This window comes from Hypanus sabinus, chromosome 6, assembly GCF_030144855.1.
Source record: "Hypanus sabinus isolate sHypSab1 chromosome 6, sHypSab1.hap1, whole genome shotgun sequence".
In the NCBI taxonomy this organism is placed as follows: Eukaryota; Metazoa; Chordata; class Chondrichthyes; order Myliobatiformes; family Dasyatidae; genus Hypanus; species Hypanus sabinus.
The window spans coordinates 25,996,852-26,011,023 of record NC_082711.1 but is presented as its reverse complement, the minus strand read 5'-3'; the positions used below and the strand labels follow the sequence as shown (position 1 = coordinate 26,011,023).

At 39.4% G+C, this 14,172-nt stretch overlaps 1 protein-coding gene across 2 annotated transcripts in view; it reads right to left on the bottom strand.

Moving 5' to 3' along the window:
- The window catches only part of rbm33a (RNA binding motif protein 33a), a 171,698-nt gene that overhangs the window by 105,806 nt on the left and 51,720 nt on the right, over nucleotides 1–14,172 (bottom strand). For both annotated transcript variants that reach the window (XM_059971859.1, XM_059971860.1), the window contains 2 exons: nucleotides 13,067–13,409; nucleotides 2,046–2,186 (listed from right to left, as the gene is read on the bottom strand). In XM_059971859.1, coding sequence (XP_059827842.1) covers nucleotides 2,046–2,186; nucleotides 13,067–13,409 — 484 coding nt within the window. The remainder of the gene's footprint in view (nucleotides 1–2,045; nucleotides 2,187–13,066; nucleotides 13,410–14,172) is intronic.

Genomic DNA, 14,172 nt, shown 5'->3' with positions numbered 1-14,172 from the left:
AGACTTGAGTGCAGCACCAACACAGAGGCTGTGTAAAAGAAAGGGCAGAATCACCTCTGCTTCCTGAGACTAGTCCAATCCTGATGAAGAGTCCCAACCTGAAACATTGAATGTTTATTCCTCTCCGTATATGCTGAGTTCCTCCACTATTTTGTGCTTGATGCACTGGATTACCAGCAGCTACATTAGCTTTTCTGTCCACTGCCAAACCTCTGAGGTATGCCCACCCCGAATAAGTTTGATCTTCTCTTTGACGTGAGTTCAGTGGGACCTTCTCTCACTGCTCCCACTCTTCAACTGCTTCCCACTCTCACCCAGACTCGCTCCTATCAGATTCCTTCCTCTTCAACCTTTTACCTCTTCCACCTTGCTGTCGTCGTTACTGTCATTCAGAGCACAGACCGATAATTGACTAGACAAGGAGAACTATGTTCCCACACTTGCTACAGAACCCTCACTAGGTTAAATGTTGTGCAGGTTCAGCAACGCCATCTATCTCAAGAATATCCCTATGGAAGCACACTTTGGCTAATTTACATGTTTTCAATTAAGTTAATTTAAATGTATTTAGTTCATTTCAAGTGTTTGAGTGGTATATTTTAAACACTTCCAATTTGCTGGATTTCTTAATTACAATCGAATAATTTAATATTTTAATATATGATTAATTTTTAATACTATTTAAAAATTTTCAAGAGACATTCAAAAATACCTTTGATAGGTTTAACTACTGATAAGTATAGGAGTATCGTTTAGCCAGTTGTAAAGCACTTCTAGGAATTTTGGGCTGTGAGACTGGGGAGAAGAAGAATGTACTTGCGTTTTCAGCAGCACTGCCCTGCTTGGTTACCAAAGTTTCAAAGTAAATTTATTATCAAAATACATATATGTCACCATATACTACCTTAAGATTCATTTTCTTGCATGCATTTATAGGAAAATTAATATAATAGAATTTATGACAAAACTATACAGAAACAAAGACTGACAAACAACCAATGTTCAAAAAAAAATTGTAATCAGCTTGGGTTTGTCAAGTTGGCATTTCAGACAAGTGTGGGCAAAGAAGAGCTTGCTACTGTTTGGAATTGCATTGACTAATATCTATCACGGCTAATTAAATTACTCTTGGCATCAAAATGTTATTAACATAATGTAAAGAAAGAACAACTAAAAATACAGACAATATATATGAAATCTCCACCAAGAATAATTACAATGTTTAAAAAGCAATTGCCTAGGTACTTGGATAGGAAAGGAGTGGAGGACTAGGGCAAATGACAGCAAATAGAATTGCACAGTTAGGCTTCATTGTCAGCATGGACAAGCTGGGTTGAAGAACCCATTTCTCTACTATGCACTGAGTAATTTCACTTATCTTAATAAACAGATATTTGAATAAATTCTGTGGTGCATGAAAACTTTTTTGCTACATAGACGATGATACATATATTTTATGTAAAAAAAAAATGCTGCTTCTATTCAGAAAGTGCACATCTTTTCCACCTTACCATCATGTCTTGCTCAGAAGGTCAGAACTCTTCTACTTCAATTAGTTAAATGGGCATCATTTGGTAATCAACCTTTGGGCATATTGGTCTGCATGACTTTATACAAAAGCAAGTGGCGTATTTCAGGGGCTACCAACAGAAAATGCTTTTCAATTTGATCTCTCTCTCTCTCTCTCTCTCTCTCTCTCAAAAATCATCAGCTGAGAAAGTGAATCTTATGTGACTGTCAACTATATTTTGCCATTACTGACAGTGTCAAAGGAACCAAAGTTCTTCAATCGGCTACAAATTCTCATACAGAAACACTTTGGCTTACTTTCTGTTGCCCTGAGTAACTGCTAGAAACTGACTAGTAGAAGAATTGAAAAGTGAAAACTACAAATGCTGGTCAACAGAAATAAAATAAAATACTAAATACAGACAGGACAGGCAACATCTGTGGAGAGACAAATGGCATTAAAATTTCAGTGACCTGTCCTCATAACTGGAGAATTAGTGGAGGTCTGTCATGTCTAAAACTATATTTCACTTTACCTCTTCAGGTTCATTCACTATTTCTGTAGCATGCTCTTGTACTTCTGTGGTCACTGCTTCTTCATATTCATCATTACCCTGAGTTTGAAGCTGTCCCGGCATATCTTGGTTTGCAACATACAACTGTGAATATTCTTCATCCTGGTAACAAAAGTAATATTAATGCAATTTAATGTTTCTTGTGTCGCTTTAACATACTATTTCTCACAGCTAAAATAAAATAATAATTCATCACTGTAATACAATGCAATGTCCATGCAATTAGTTCTAATTAGCAGTTCTACACCTCTATATACTATAATAAATATATCCTGGCACATTATAAACAGTAACTAATTTGCTTATTTAATAAAACCAGACAATTTACAGAGCCGAGAAACATTACTTTCCAGATCTTACTGCAAATTATTACTTCAGTAACCAAACTCCCTTTTTGTTATTCTGTTCCAATTTGGCCATTAGTAAATTTCCAGTTACCACCCCACCACCCAAGTTTTCAAAAATAATTTATCATGCTACAATCACCCTCCTTTCTTGGGTTGAGTTGTTCTCTGACCTTGGCAATTTACTTGCCAACATTTTGTCACCATGCGAGACATTATCAGTATGCTGTTGATTGTAGTGTGCTTGGACTTTATACATTTTTTAATCAATTGATTGGAAACTTAATTGTTAACACTCAAACCACCTCACCTGGCACCAACAATAATCCCATGGTCAAAATCACTTAGAACACAATTCATCCCCTTCTGATGTCTGGTCTGAATAACAACTGAACCTCTTGACCATGTCTACAAGCTTTTATTCATTGAGTTAGAACATAGAATAGTACAGCACTTCACAGGCCCTTCAGCCCACAATGTTGTGCCGACCCTTAAACCCTGCTTCCCACATATTCCCCCACCTTAAATTTCTCCATATATCTGTCTAGTAGCCTCTTAAATTTCACTGGTCTATCTGCCTCCACCACTGACTCAGGCAGTGCATTCCATGCACCAACCACCCTCAGTGAAAAACCTTCCTCTAATATCCCCCTTGAACTTCCCACCCCTTACCTTAAAGCCACGTCCTCTTGTATTGAGCAGTGGTGCCCTGGGGAAGAGGCATTGGCTGTCCACTCTATCTATTCCTCTTAATATCTTGTATACCTCTATCATGTCTCCTCTCATCCTCCTTCTCTCCAGAGAGTAAAGCCTTAGCTCCCTTAATTTCTGATCATACATACTTGCTGGCACATAATTAGCTAATTAGATATTTGCATTAATGAGGTATATGCTTGTACCTAATAAAATATTTTCAGTCAAATAGATAATACTCCCATTAGATTCAAAAATTCAAACTACATTTATTATCAGTACACAATATACAACCCTGAGATTCATCCTCCCACAGGTAGCCACGAGACAAAGAAACACCATGGAACCCATCATCTTATCCAGGTTACTATCCATACATACTTTGTTTCCCCCTTTTTGAAAAACATACAACACAATAGTATAATACCTACCCCAGTAAACCCAGCGAGCTTAAAGGGAGCAGGAAATAATCATTTATTCTGGATCTCTCATGCTACAGGCCCCAATGACTATACACTTCATCCACAATACAGATCTTGGGCATTGTAGATCCCAATTTTGCCTACATACTTGCGCTTTGGACACACAGATCACGGATGAATTATTGAGTCAGATATGAAATGAAAGAGATTTCCAAGCAATGGTACATTGGATTAATCAGAGATTTCATTTCAGACAGATGGTGCTCGTCAGCCATGCTTGGCAGCTCACCTACAAGAAACAAAACCCCGATCTCAAACCTCTGCTGCCTTGCGGTTATACCGATTCAAGGGGAAGCTACAGAGGTAAACACCCCCACCCCGCCCGGCGAGGAAAAATGCAGAGCTGGAGTCCCTAAAGCAGTCCTTCATTGAATTCAATCACAAACAAGAGAAAACGTGAAGATGCTGGAAATCCAAGCAACACACACAAAATGCTGGAGGAACTCAGCAGGACAGGCAGCATCTATGGAAAATAGTCCAGTCAACATTTCAGGCCGAGACCCTTCAGCAGGACTGGAGAAAAAGAGGTGAGGAGTAGAGTTAAAAGATGGGTGGGGGGGGAAGAAGTGGGAGAAACACAAGGTGATAGTTGAAACTGGGAGGGTGAGAGGTGAGCTGGGAAGTTGATTGGTGAAAGAGATACAGGGCTGGAGAAGGGGGAGACTGACAGAAGAGGACAGAAGGCCATGGAAGAAAGGAAAGGGGGGAGAAGCACCCGAGGGAGGCGCTGGGCAGGCAAAGATATAAGGAGAGAAGGGGAAAAGGGGATGGGGAATGGGTGTAGCATTACCGGAAGTTTGAGAAATCGATGTTCATACAATCAAGTTGGAGGCTGCTCAGCTACCCAAACTGAATATAAGGTGTTGTTCCTCCTACCTGAGTGTGGCCTCATCACAACAGTACAAGAGGGCATGGATAGACATATCAGAAAGGAAACTGGAAGTGGAATTAAATGAGCGGCCACTAGGAGATCCCGGTTTTTCTGGCAGACAGAACGTAGGTACTCGGTGAAGCGGTCTCCCAATCTACATCGGGTCTCACCGATATACAGGAGGCCATACCTGGACCACCACCCACAGTATATGACCCCAAAAGACTCACAGGTGAAATGTCGCCTCACCAGGTGCACTGCAGTGGATAAATACATTTCCCCATGTGTGTAGTAAGGGCTAACCTATAAGGACTGGCTTTAAAAACTCAGTTTAAACTTGCCTGAGATTATAATGTTAAGTGCTGGTACACACAAGGCAAAAGTACATAAGAACATGAGAATTAGGAGCAGGAGTAGGCCATCCAGCTTGCCCCGCCATTCAACAAGATCATGGCTGATGTATCCAGAAAGTCAGCTCCATCTACCTGCCTTTTCCCCATAACCCTTAATTCGCCTACTATGTAAAAATCTATCTAACCGTATCTTAAATATATTTAGTGAAGAAGTCTCAACTGCTTCCCTGGGGAAAGAATTCCACAGATTCACCACTCCCTGGGAAATTAGTTTCTCCTCATCTCCGTCCTAAATCTTCTACCCTGAATCTTGAGGCAATGTCCCCTAGTTTCTGTCTCATCTAACAATGGAACAACTTTCCTACTGCTACCTTAATCCCTTTCAAAGTTTTGTATGCTTCTGTAAGATCCCCTCTCATTCTTCTGAACTCCACAGAGTATGGTCCCAGGTGACTCAATTTCTCCTCATAGGTTAACCCCATCATCTCTGGAATCAACCTGGTGAACCTCCTTCTGCACTGCCTCCAAAGCCAGTGTATCCTTCCTCAATTATGGAGACCAGAACTGCCATAGTACTCCAAATGCGGCCTCACCAGTACCCTGTATAGTTGCAGCATGACCTCCCTGCTCTTGAATTCAATCCCTCTAGCAATGAAGCCAACATTCTGTTTGCCTTCTTAATAACCTGTTGTACCTGCAAGTCAACTTTTTGCAATTCATGCACAAGCACTCCCAAGTCCCTCTGCACAACAGCATGCTACAGTCTTTCACCATCCACCTGTTCCTCTCTATCCACTGCACTCATGTCCTCAAAGAACTCCAGTAAGTTTGCCAAACAAGACCTGCCCTTTCTGAATCCATGTTGCATCTGTCTAAAGGCACCACTCCTTTCTAAATGTTTCGCTATTTCTTCCTTAATGACAGCTTCAAGCATTTCCAAGACTAAAGATGTTAAGCTAACTGGCCTATAGTTACCCGGTTTTTGTCTACATCCTTTTCAAAAAAGTGACGTGGCATTTGTTGTCTTCCAATCTGCCGGGATCTGTCCAGAGTCTAGAGAATTTTGGTAAATGATTACCAGCTTGTCTACAATAACTTCCGCCAATTCCCTCAGCACCCTGGGATGCATCCCATCAGGACCAGGGGATCTTATCTACCTTCAGGCCCTCTTTAGTGACAGGGATTTTATTGACAGCCTCACCTCCCATTTTGTCCATTACATCATTCTTTGGCACATTAGACATGTCCTCCACCGCGAAAACCAACACAAAATTGTCGTTCAATACCTCAGCCATTTCCTTATCACCCAATATCAATTTCCCCTTCTCGTCTTCCAAGGGACCTACGTTGACTTTAGCCACGCTCTTCTGCTTTAAATATTTATAAAAACTTCTGCTATCTGTTTTTATATTTTGTGCTAATTTATTTTCATAATCTATCTTCCCTTTCTTTATTCCTTGTTTAGTTGTTCTTTTTTGCTTTGTAAAGTTTTCCCAATCCTCCAGTCTCCCACTACTCTTTGTGACTCTGTACACATGAGTTTTTAACTGGATACAGTCTTTTATTTCCTTAGTTATCCAAGGCTGGCTCTCCCCACATTTACTGTCCCTACTTCTAATATACTTTTGTTGAGCACTGTGAAAAATCTCTTTGGAATTATTCCACTGTCCTACCAAAATAGCCTGTGCTCTCAATCCACATTAGCCAACTCCTCCCTCATCCCACTGTAGTCTCCCTTGTCCATTATACACTAGTTTTAGATCTAACTATTTCACCCTCCATCTGTATGCAAAATTCAATGATACTATGATCACTCTTTCCAAGAGGATCCCTGACTACTAGATCATTAATCTTACTTGTCTCATTGCATAGGACTGGATCTACGATAGCATTTTCCCTTGTAGGGTCACTAACATGCTGCTCAAGAAAGCCATCACAGATACATTCTATGAAGTCCTCCTCAAGACTTCCTTGACCAACCTGATTCACCCAATCTACGTGGAAGTTAAAATCCCCCATGACAACTGCTGTTCCGTTCTCACAAGCCTCAGTTATTTCTTGGTTAATCGCCTCTGCCACTGCAATATTTTTATTAGGTGGCCTATAGACAACTCCCACCAGTGATTTTTTTCCCTTTACTATTCTTAATCTCTACCCAGATGGACTCAACATTCTGCTCCATAGATCTGACATCATCTCTCACAATCGCCCTGATCTTATCCTTAACTAAGAGTGCCACACCACTTCCTCTGCCTTCCTGCCTATCTTTCCGTATTACCTGATACCCTTGGGTACTTAATTCCCAGTCATCTCCACATCGCAACCATGTTTCGGTAATGGCCACGAAATTATATGCCTTGGTACTGATCTGTGCCACGAGATTACTAATCTTGTTTCTAATACTACAGACATTTAGATAAAGTGCCCTTATACTTACTCATTGTCCTTTTAGAATCTAGTGACCTATGCGATTTTTGCTTTTTACTTTTATACACTCTACTCTTACTTTTTTCTTCACTAACTCTAGCCTTGGTCTCTGCATCACTTCCCTCTTCTTTCCTATGTGGGTTCCCATCCCACACCATATTAGTTAATGTAAAAGAAGAATGCAGTGGAGTAGATACTAAAGAAATATTTCCTCAAATAGGTAAATTTGAAAACCAGATTAAAAAGTATTATATTACAAATAATGTACAGTCATGGAGTTGCAGAGGTGAACATAAAAAACTAGTCCATCAACTCACTACATCTATGTAACCTTTACTGCTCATCAAAACACATCCCATTTGTCAGCTCTAAGTCTGTATCATTTCATGGTTTGCCAATTTAAGAGCTGGTTTAACTGTCTTTTAATCATAGTGACTGCATCTTCTGACACGAGTTCCAGATACCAAGACCATAAGACATTGAAGAAGAATTAGGCCATTTGGCTTATCAAGTCTGTTCTGCCAGTCCATCATGGCTAATTTATTATCCCTCTCAACCCCATTCTCCTGCCTGCTCCATGTAACGTTTGACGCTCTGATAAATCAAGAACCTATCAACCTCCGCCTTAAATATAACCAATGAACTGGCCTCAACTGTGGCAATGAATTCCACATTTGCACCACCCTCTGGCTAAAAAAGTATTTCCTCATGTCTGTTTGAAGGACAGTGTTTCAAGGTCTTTGTTTCTTTGTGCAGTCAAGTGCAGAGAACCACTCCAGCCTGTTAGTGTATTCAGCCATTTTGCCTATTCTGTAATTTGTCTCTCAGTACTGTCAAGCAATAGATAAGTCTGACTCCAGCTTGGTATGTGTGAGGGTATCTGTAAGGGGAATTGTGAGTTAATTGGTGGATCGGGCAGGAGCAGTCACAGACAGACTGTTCCCGTTTGAGCAACTAACTGAGTAAGCCCCAGGTGCTATGAATAAAGAGTTTGTATTGTCTATTTGTACTTATACAGTCTCTGAGTGACTTTATCTGGATTCGACTTCCATAAAATAAAATTCCCCCCTATCCCCCATTCTTCTAAACTCCAGTGAGTATAGGCCCACATCTATCAAACTCGTATGTCAACCTTTTGGTTCCTGGGATCATTCTCGTGAACCACCTCTGAACCCTTTCTAATGCCAGCACATCTTCTCTTAGATAAGGGGCCAAAACTGCTCAAATTACTCCAAGTGCAATCTGAGCACTGCCTTATAAAGCCTCAGCATTATATCCTTACTCTTGTATTCTGGACCTCTCAAAAAGAATGCTAACATTGCACTTGCCTTCCTTACCACCAGCTCAATCTGCAAGTTAACTTAAAGGGAATTTGCATGAGGACTCCCAGTCCCTTTACACGTCTGATTTTTAAAAATTTTTCTCCTCAATTTAAAAAACAGTCCACACCGTTATCCCTTCTGCCAAAATGGATAAGCATGTTCTTCCTTACACTGCATTCCATCTGCCACTTCCTTGCCCGTTCTCCCAATCTTTCTAAGTCCTTCAGGAAACACCCTTTCTCCTCAGCATTGCCTGCCCATCCACCTATCTTCGTACCGTCCGTAAACTTGGCCACAAAGCCATCAAATTCCTTCATCCAAATCATTAACTTCTAAGACATTGCTACCATAAGCAAAAGTTTCTTAATACCCACACTATTTACACTTCCGGCTATTTAATACACCTCGATCAGACCACTTCTCAGTTTCCTTTGCTCCTACCTACCCAATCTTTCCCCAAAACAAAAGTCCTCCAATAAGGCACCATCCTGGTGAATCTCCTCTGCATACTCCCCAACACAACCATGTTCTTTGTATAGTACAACAACCAAAATTCACACACATTACTCCAAGCGTGATTGAACAAGCATTTTGTAAAGTTGTAACATAAGATTCAGTCCAACATCCATGAAGAGCTGGTAGCTCTTAAAAGTAGTGTAGCTACTTTTAGGGAACAACAGGCTTGAGCCTAAAGTCACATAGTTCATCAACATTTCTTTATACCTTACCGTTTACTATATTAGTCTTACCACCACTTGAAATCCCAAATTACAACCCTTGCGCTTGCCAGGATTAAATTGCATCTGCCAACACTCCAAAAAAACTTTCCATGTGATCTACATCTTACTGTACTCTTAAATAACCTTTCTTGTTACCCACACCACCACCAATTTGTATCATCCACAAACTGACTACTCATACTGGTATGGTGATAGGTGGAGTGTTGTGGTTAAGGTAGTTTTTCTGACAATGATCTAGCAAAGATATTGGTGCTGTATTTTTTTTATAAAATAGCTTGGGCGAGTATGATAAAATACATCTGCTCAGGACTCAAAGATTGTAAGGATGGTTCCCCAAGTATCATCTGGAAAGATGGGCAGACTGGTGGCAAATGGAATTTAATCCAGGCAAGTGTGAGGTAAAGTATTAGCGGCCAAATAATATTGGTCAGACATACATAGTAAACAGCAGTACACTGATGTAGAGAGGGCACCTGAGATGCAAGTTTTAGCTTCCTGAAAACTGTGAACAGATGGATAGCATAGTAAAGAAGGTGCTTAAGCTTGCTTGCTTTCATAGGTAGGGGTATTGCCTTAGGGCAACATGTTGCAGTTGTACAAGAATTTAGCCACATTTGAAATACAGTGTACAGTTCTGGCCACAATATAGAAAGAACATGGAAATGCTGGAAAGAGTGCAGAAGGGAATCACCAGAAAGTTGCCTGTAATAGAAGGTTTTAGTTACAAGTAGAGATTGGATAGGCTGTGTCTGTTCCCACTGGAGCACAGAAGGCTGAGGGGTGACATGATAAAGATTTATAAAATTGTGAGGGCTACCGACAGGATAAATGGTTAGTCATTTTCCAAGGATAAGCTAGTCTAAAGCTAGAGGAGACAAGTTTTAGTTGAGAGGGGAAATTGCACTCAGAGAGTGATCAGAGGACATAGAAGAGTGCAGAAAGGTGACTATTTTAGAGACCAAAGTATTATCCCATCAAAACGATTGCACCTTTCTTATTTTTTGAGCTCTACCGATTATAAACTCAGTGGGCGAGTCCTCCATTGTGCCTCTTCTCAGTGCAGCCATGATACTGTCCTTGTTTAGAGGTACAATGCCTCACTTTCTTTCAGCTCCCTCCATGTCTTCCAAACTAAGGAAATTGTGGAGTATTAAGCAGCCAGTCCTGACCTTCTTTCAACCACATCTCTGCAATGGCCACAACATTGTATTCCTCATACTCATACAGTCGGCCCTCCTTATCCACGAGTTCGGCATCCGTGAATTCAACCAACCGCGAATCAAGAAAACCCAGAAGTGCTCTTCCAGCACTTGTTGTTCGAGCACGTACAGACTTTTTATCTTGTCATTATTCCCTAAACAATGCAGTATAACAACTATTTTACATAGCATTTACATTGTATTAGATATTATAAGTAATCTAGAGATGATTTAAAGTATACGGGAGGACGTGCATGGGTTATCGTGGATCGGGATCGAAAAAAATCGGAAGTTCTCTTACTAAGTAAGTCGCAACAGGTACATCCGGTACTATTTAGCGTCAGTTAGTCAAACACTTGTCTTAGTATATCGTTTTTACTTTACCTTTCTATGCATATAAAAAGCTTAAGAATGTATGTTTCAGTGCCGGGCTCGGGAACGGAAGTTCCCAAGTTCAATACAGTGACAAATCGCTCCCGAGCGCGCTCTCCACTGTGCCGGGTTGATGTGGAGGATCAAAAACCCCAAACCCCAATAATTAAACTACTGCATTGCTTAGTAATAAATGTAACTTTCATCGGGGCAGGGCCTTTCTTACTTTATCCTTTAAGATTGTTCCCATCGTTGACCAACATAGCCTAACACTTTTCCAATGACCGATAGTAATTCATCTCTTTCCGATCGCTTTATTATTTCCACTTTATTTTCAATCGTGACCATGATTATTTTCGTGAACAGAAACACTGCAGATTCAGAGCTCTACTGCCAGGTCCTAATGTCCACCACACCGAGACAGGTTAAAAAAGATCTGGGATTCTGCTGGGTCCTAAGGTCCACCCCATTGAGACAGGCTGAATAAGGGACTTGAGCATCCACATTTTTTGGTTTCCGCGAGAGGTCCCAGAACCAATCCCTCGCGGATAAGGAGGGCCGACTGTACTCATTCATACTCTAAATTCATCTCACTTGCCCTTAATTCTCCCAATAAACACATTTCAACCCTTCATGTACGACTCTATGACGTGCCTCCCAGTCGTTACTATATAATCAAAAATAGCAAATCACCAATCCCTGCAGTTCACCACTGATTACAGACTGCAATTCACTTTATTAGGATCTGTGAAAATGCTTGTGAAAATGATTGGAGCTTTGACCACTGCCTCCCATCGCCAGGCCAATTTTAGATTTAATTAGCCAGCTTGCCTTAAATCTCACGTGCTGTAACTTTCTGGACCAGTCCACCACGGAGAACCTTGCAAATGGCCTGCATTATCAACAAAATCACAAACCAAAGGTGGCAGTCATATCATTCTGAAATGTGCAGGAAGTCACCTCTTTATTACTTGTCATCAAGGACGGGTTAAATATGTTGCATAACCACATTACCTAATATTCATATATTAGTATACATCCAATGTAGGGAGAAGTTATGTTAACACAGCCCAATAAATAACACAGCAGCTTCAGAAAGATGTTCTGTAAAACACAAGCAAGATACTTCTTTCACCATCAGCCATTCGTGTCAGGATTCACCAATGGTTATAATGGGAACAGTGTAGAAGCTCCTATCATTTTGAAGGCATTTTCACAGATCCTAATATTGCAAATTTGCCAGCTTTAAATGATTCTCTGAAAAGGGTATTTGCTATACTGATAAAAGGTCTCTTCCCAGAGAAAAAAAATTTCAACATTGTTTAGAGATAAGTGTAAACTGTGTATATTAGTTGAAAGAAAATAAGAACAAGATTTTTGGATGGAGACAAAATTGTTTAAAAATAAAGCTATAATTCTGTGAATATTAATGTTTAATTTAGTAATAATATCCACCCCTCCAAAAGAAGTGATCTGAATAAAATCAAAAAACTTTGAAGTGACTTTTGTGTACAGAGTTGCAAAGGGAAAATACAAAAAATGAATTTAAATTTACTGTTCAAATACAAGATTCAATAAATTACCTCTCAAAAAACATGTCATGATAGACTCATTATTTTGACCAGCATTTCTTCCTTTTCAAAAACACACTTGACATGTGATTTTACCTATTTAATGATGATAAATGCTTCCACACTAGAGATCATCTCAAGAGCTGAGAGTTAATCTCTTTATTCAGCTTAAAGCTGCTATGTGTTGAAAGAAAGGATGCAAAGAACATCAATCATTTCTAGAAAATTAACATTCTAAAGAGGTCAGTAATCTATGCACCTTTACAGAGCTCAATCAGATCCCATCCAATCTGCTGATAAAAAAAGCTTTTCACCTTAACTGTGCTTGACAATTGCCGTGTATCTGCATCAGACAATGCAGGGTTTTTCACAAAGATACAACCCTCAAGGTCATAATGCCAAGCAGTCTCTAAGCCTGTCAGAAGGGTATTGCCTACCTCCAAACAAGCTGTCAACATAAACTTTGTCAGACAGGAGATAAAGAAACTGACAGCAAGTGATAATAGGTCTAATTTTCACACCTCTCTTGGGACAGAAATAGTTTTAAAATCAGCCTGGATTCTGGTGATGAAGTGTTATCTGAAATGATACAACAGAAAAGGACTTACTTGAAATTCATCATCTAGAGGGTCATTGATTTCAAGGTCTAACACTTCATCATTGTACATCTCTTCTTCGCCCTGTTCTACTGGGTAATCCATTTGGTCGTCTCCTAGGTGAGTGTTGTTGCTTTCATACTGTAAATCTTCACCATATTCTTCCTGAGTATAGTCTGCCATCCCTTCTTGAGCATCGTCTACAGCTTCCAGGACTGCATTTTCATCATCTGCATCTTGATCTGCATAATGCAATATCTCTTCAGCAGATTTGTCACCAATACTCTTTGACAATTCTAAGGATGTACCCGTATAAGATGTTGAAGCATTGATGTCGACCGATACACCTTGATAACTGGAAAAATAAGGCACAGTATGTTTTAAAATGTAAAAATCCAGTTTTCTAAAAGCACAGTCTCTAGGATTACAATTAAAAATGATAAATGTATCAGGAATAACTTTAATTAAAATAGTTAAAGTATTAATTGTAAAATTACCAAGAAAACTATGCGAAGGAAATGCTAATTCCAAACATGGTCAAGCCAATAGGCAAATATCATACATTAAAACTGTAGGTTACAACAAAATCAGCAAAAATTTCCTTCTTAATCACAATACTGATGTTAATGGTCCATAATGTTCCTTTCAGTGAAAAGCCTGTTATCATTGTATAAACTAAAAAACCCTCAAAAGATTCAAAATAAACCCCTTAAATAGTACACTTAAGTGATTTAATCACAATGAACTATGAATATGGATTAAATTCTTATGTAATTTTAATCTTTGGATTAAGAATGAAACAGATACTTCACAATGCAATCACCAAATATTGTGGGTTCCAAAAATTTAGAGTAAAAATAAAAAATACTGGAAACAAATTCTTAAGAGGTTTGAATTTAACAGCTTTGATGAGAGCAATCAATGCACCTTTCTTCTTAGATGCTGGTTCCCTTCAAGGAAGTTAGCTTTTTGTTCTTATGTATAGTCATATTAAACAGAGTTCAGCAAATAGAAGTATGTAGAGATATTTTGATTTCTAAAAATATCATGACTGTCACCATTTCCATCACTTACTTAATAACTTCTGTAATACAAAAGCATTTTAATAATTTATACTC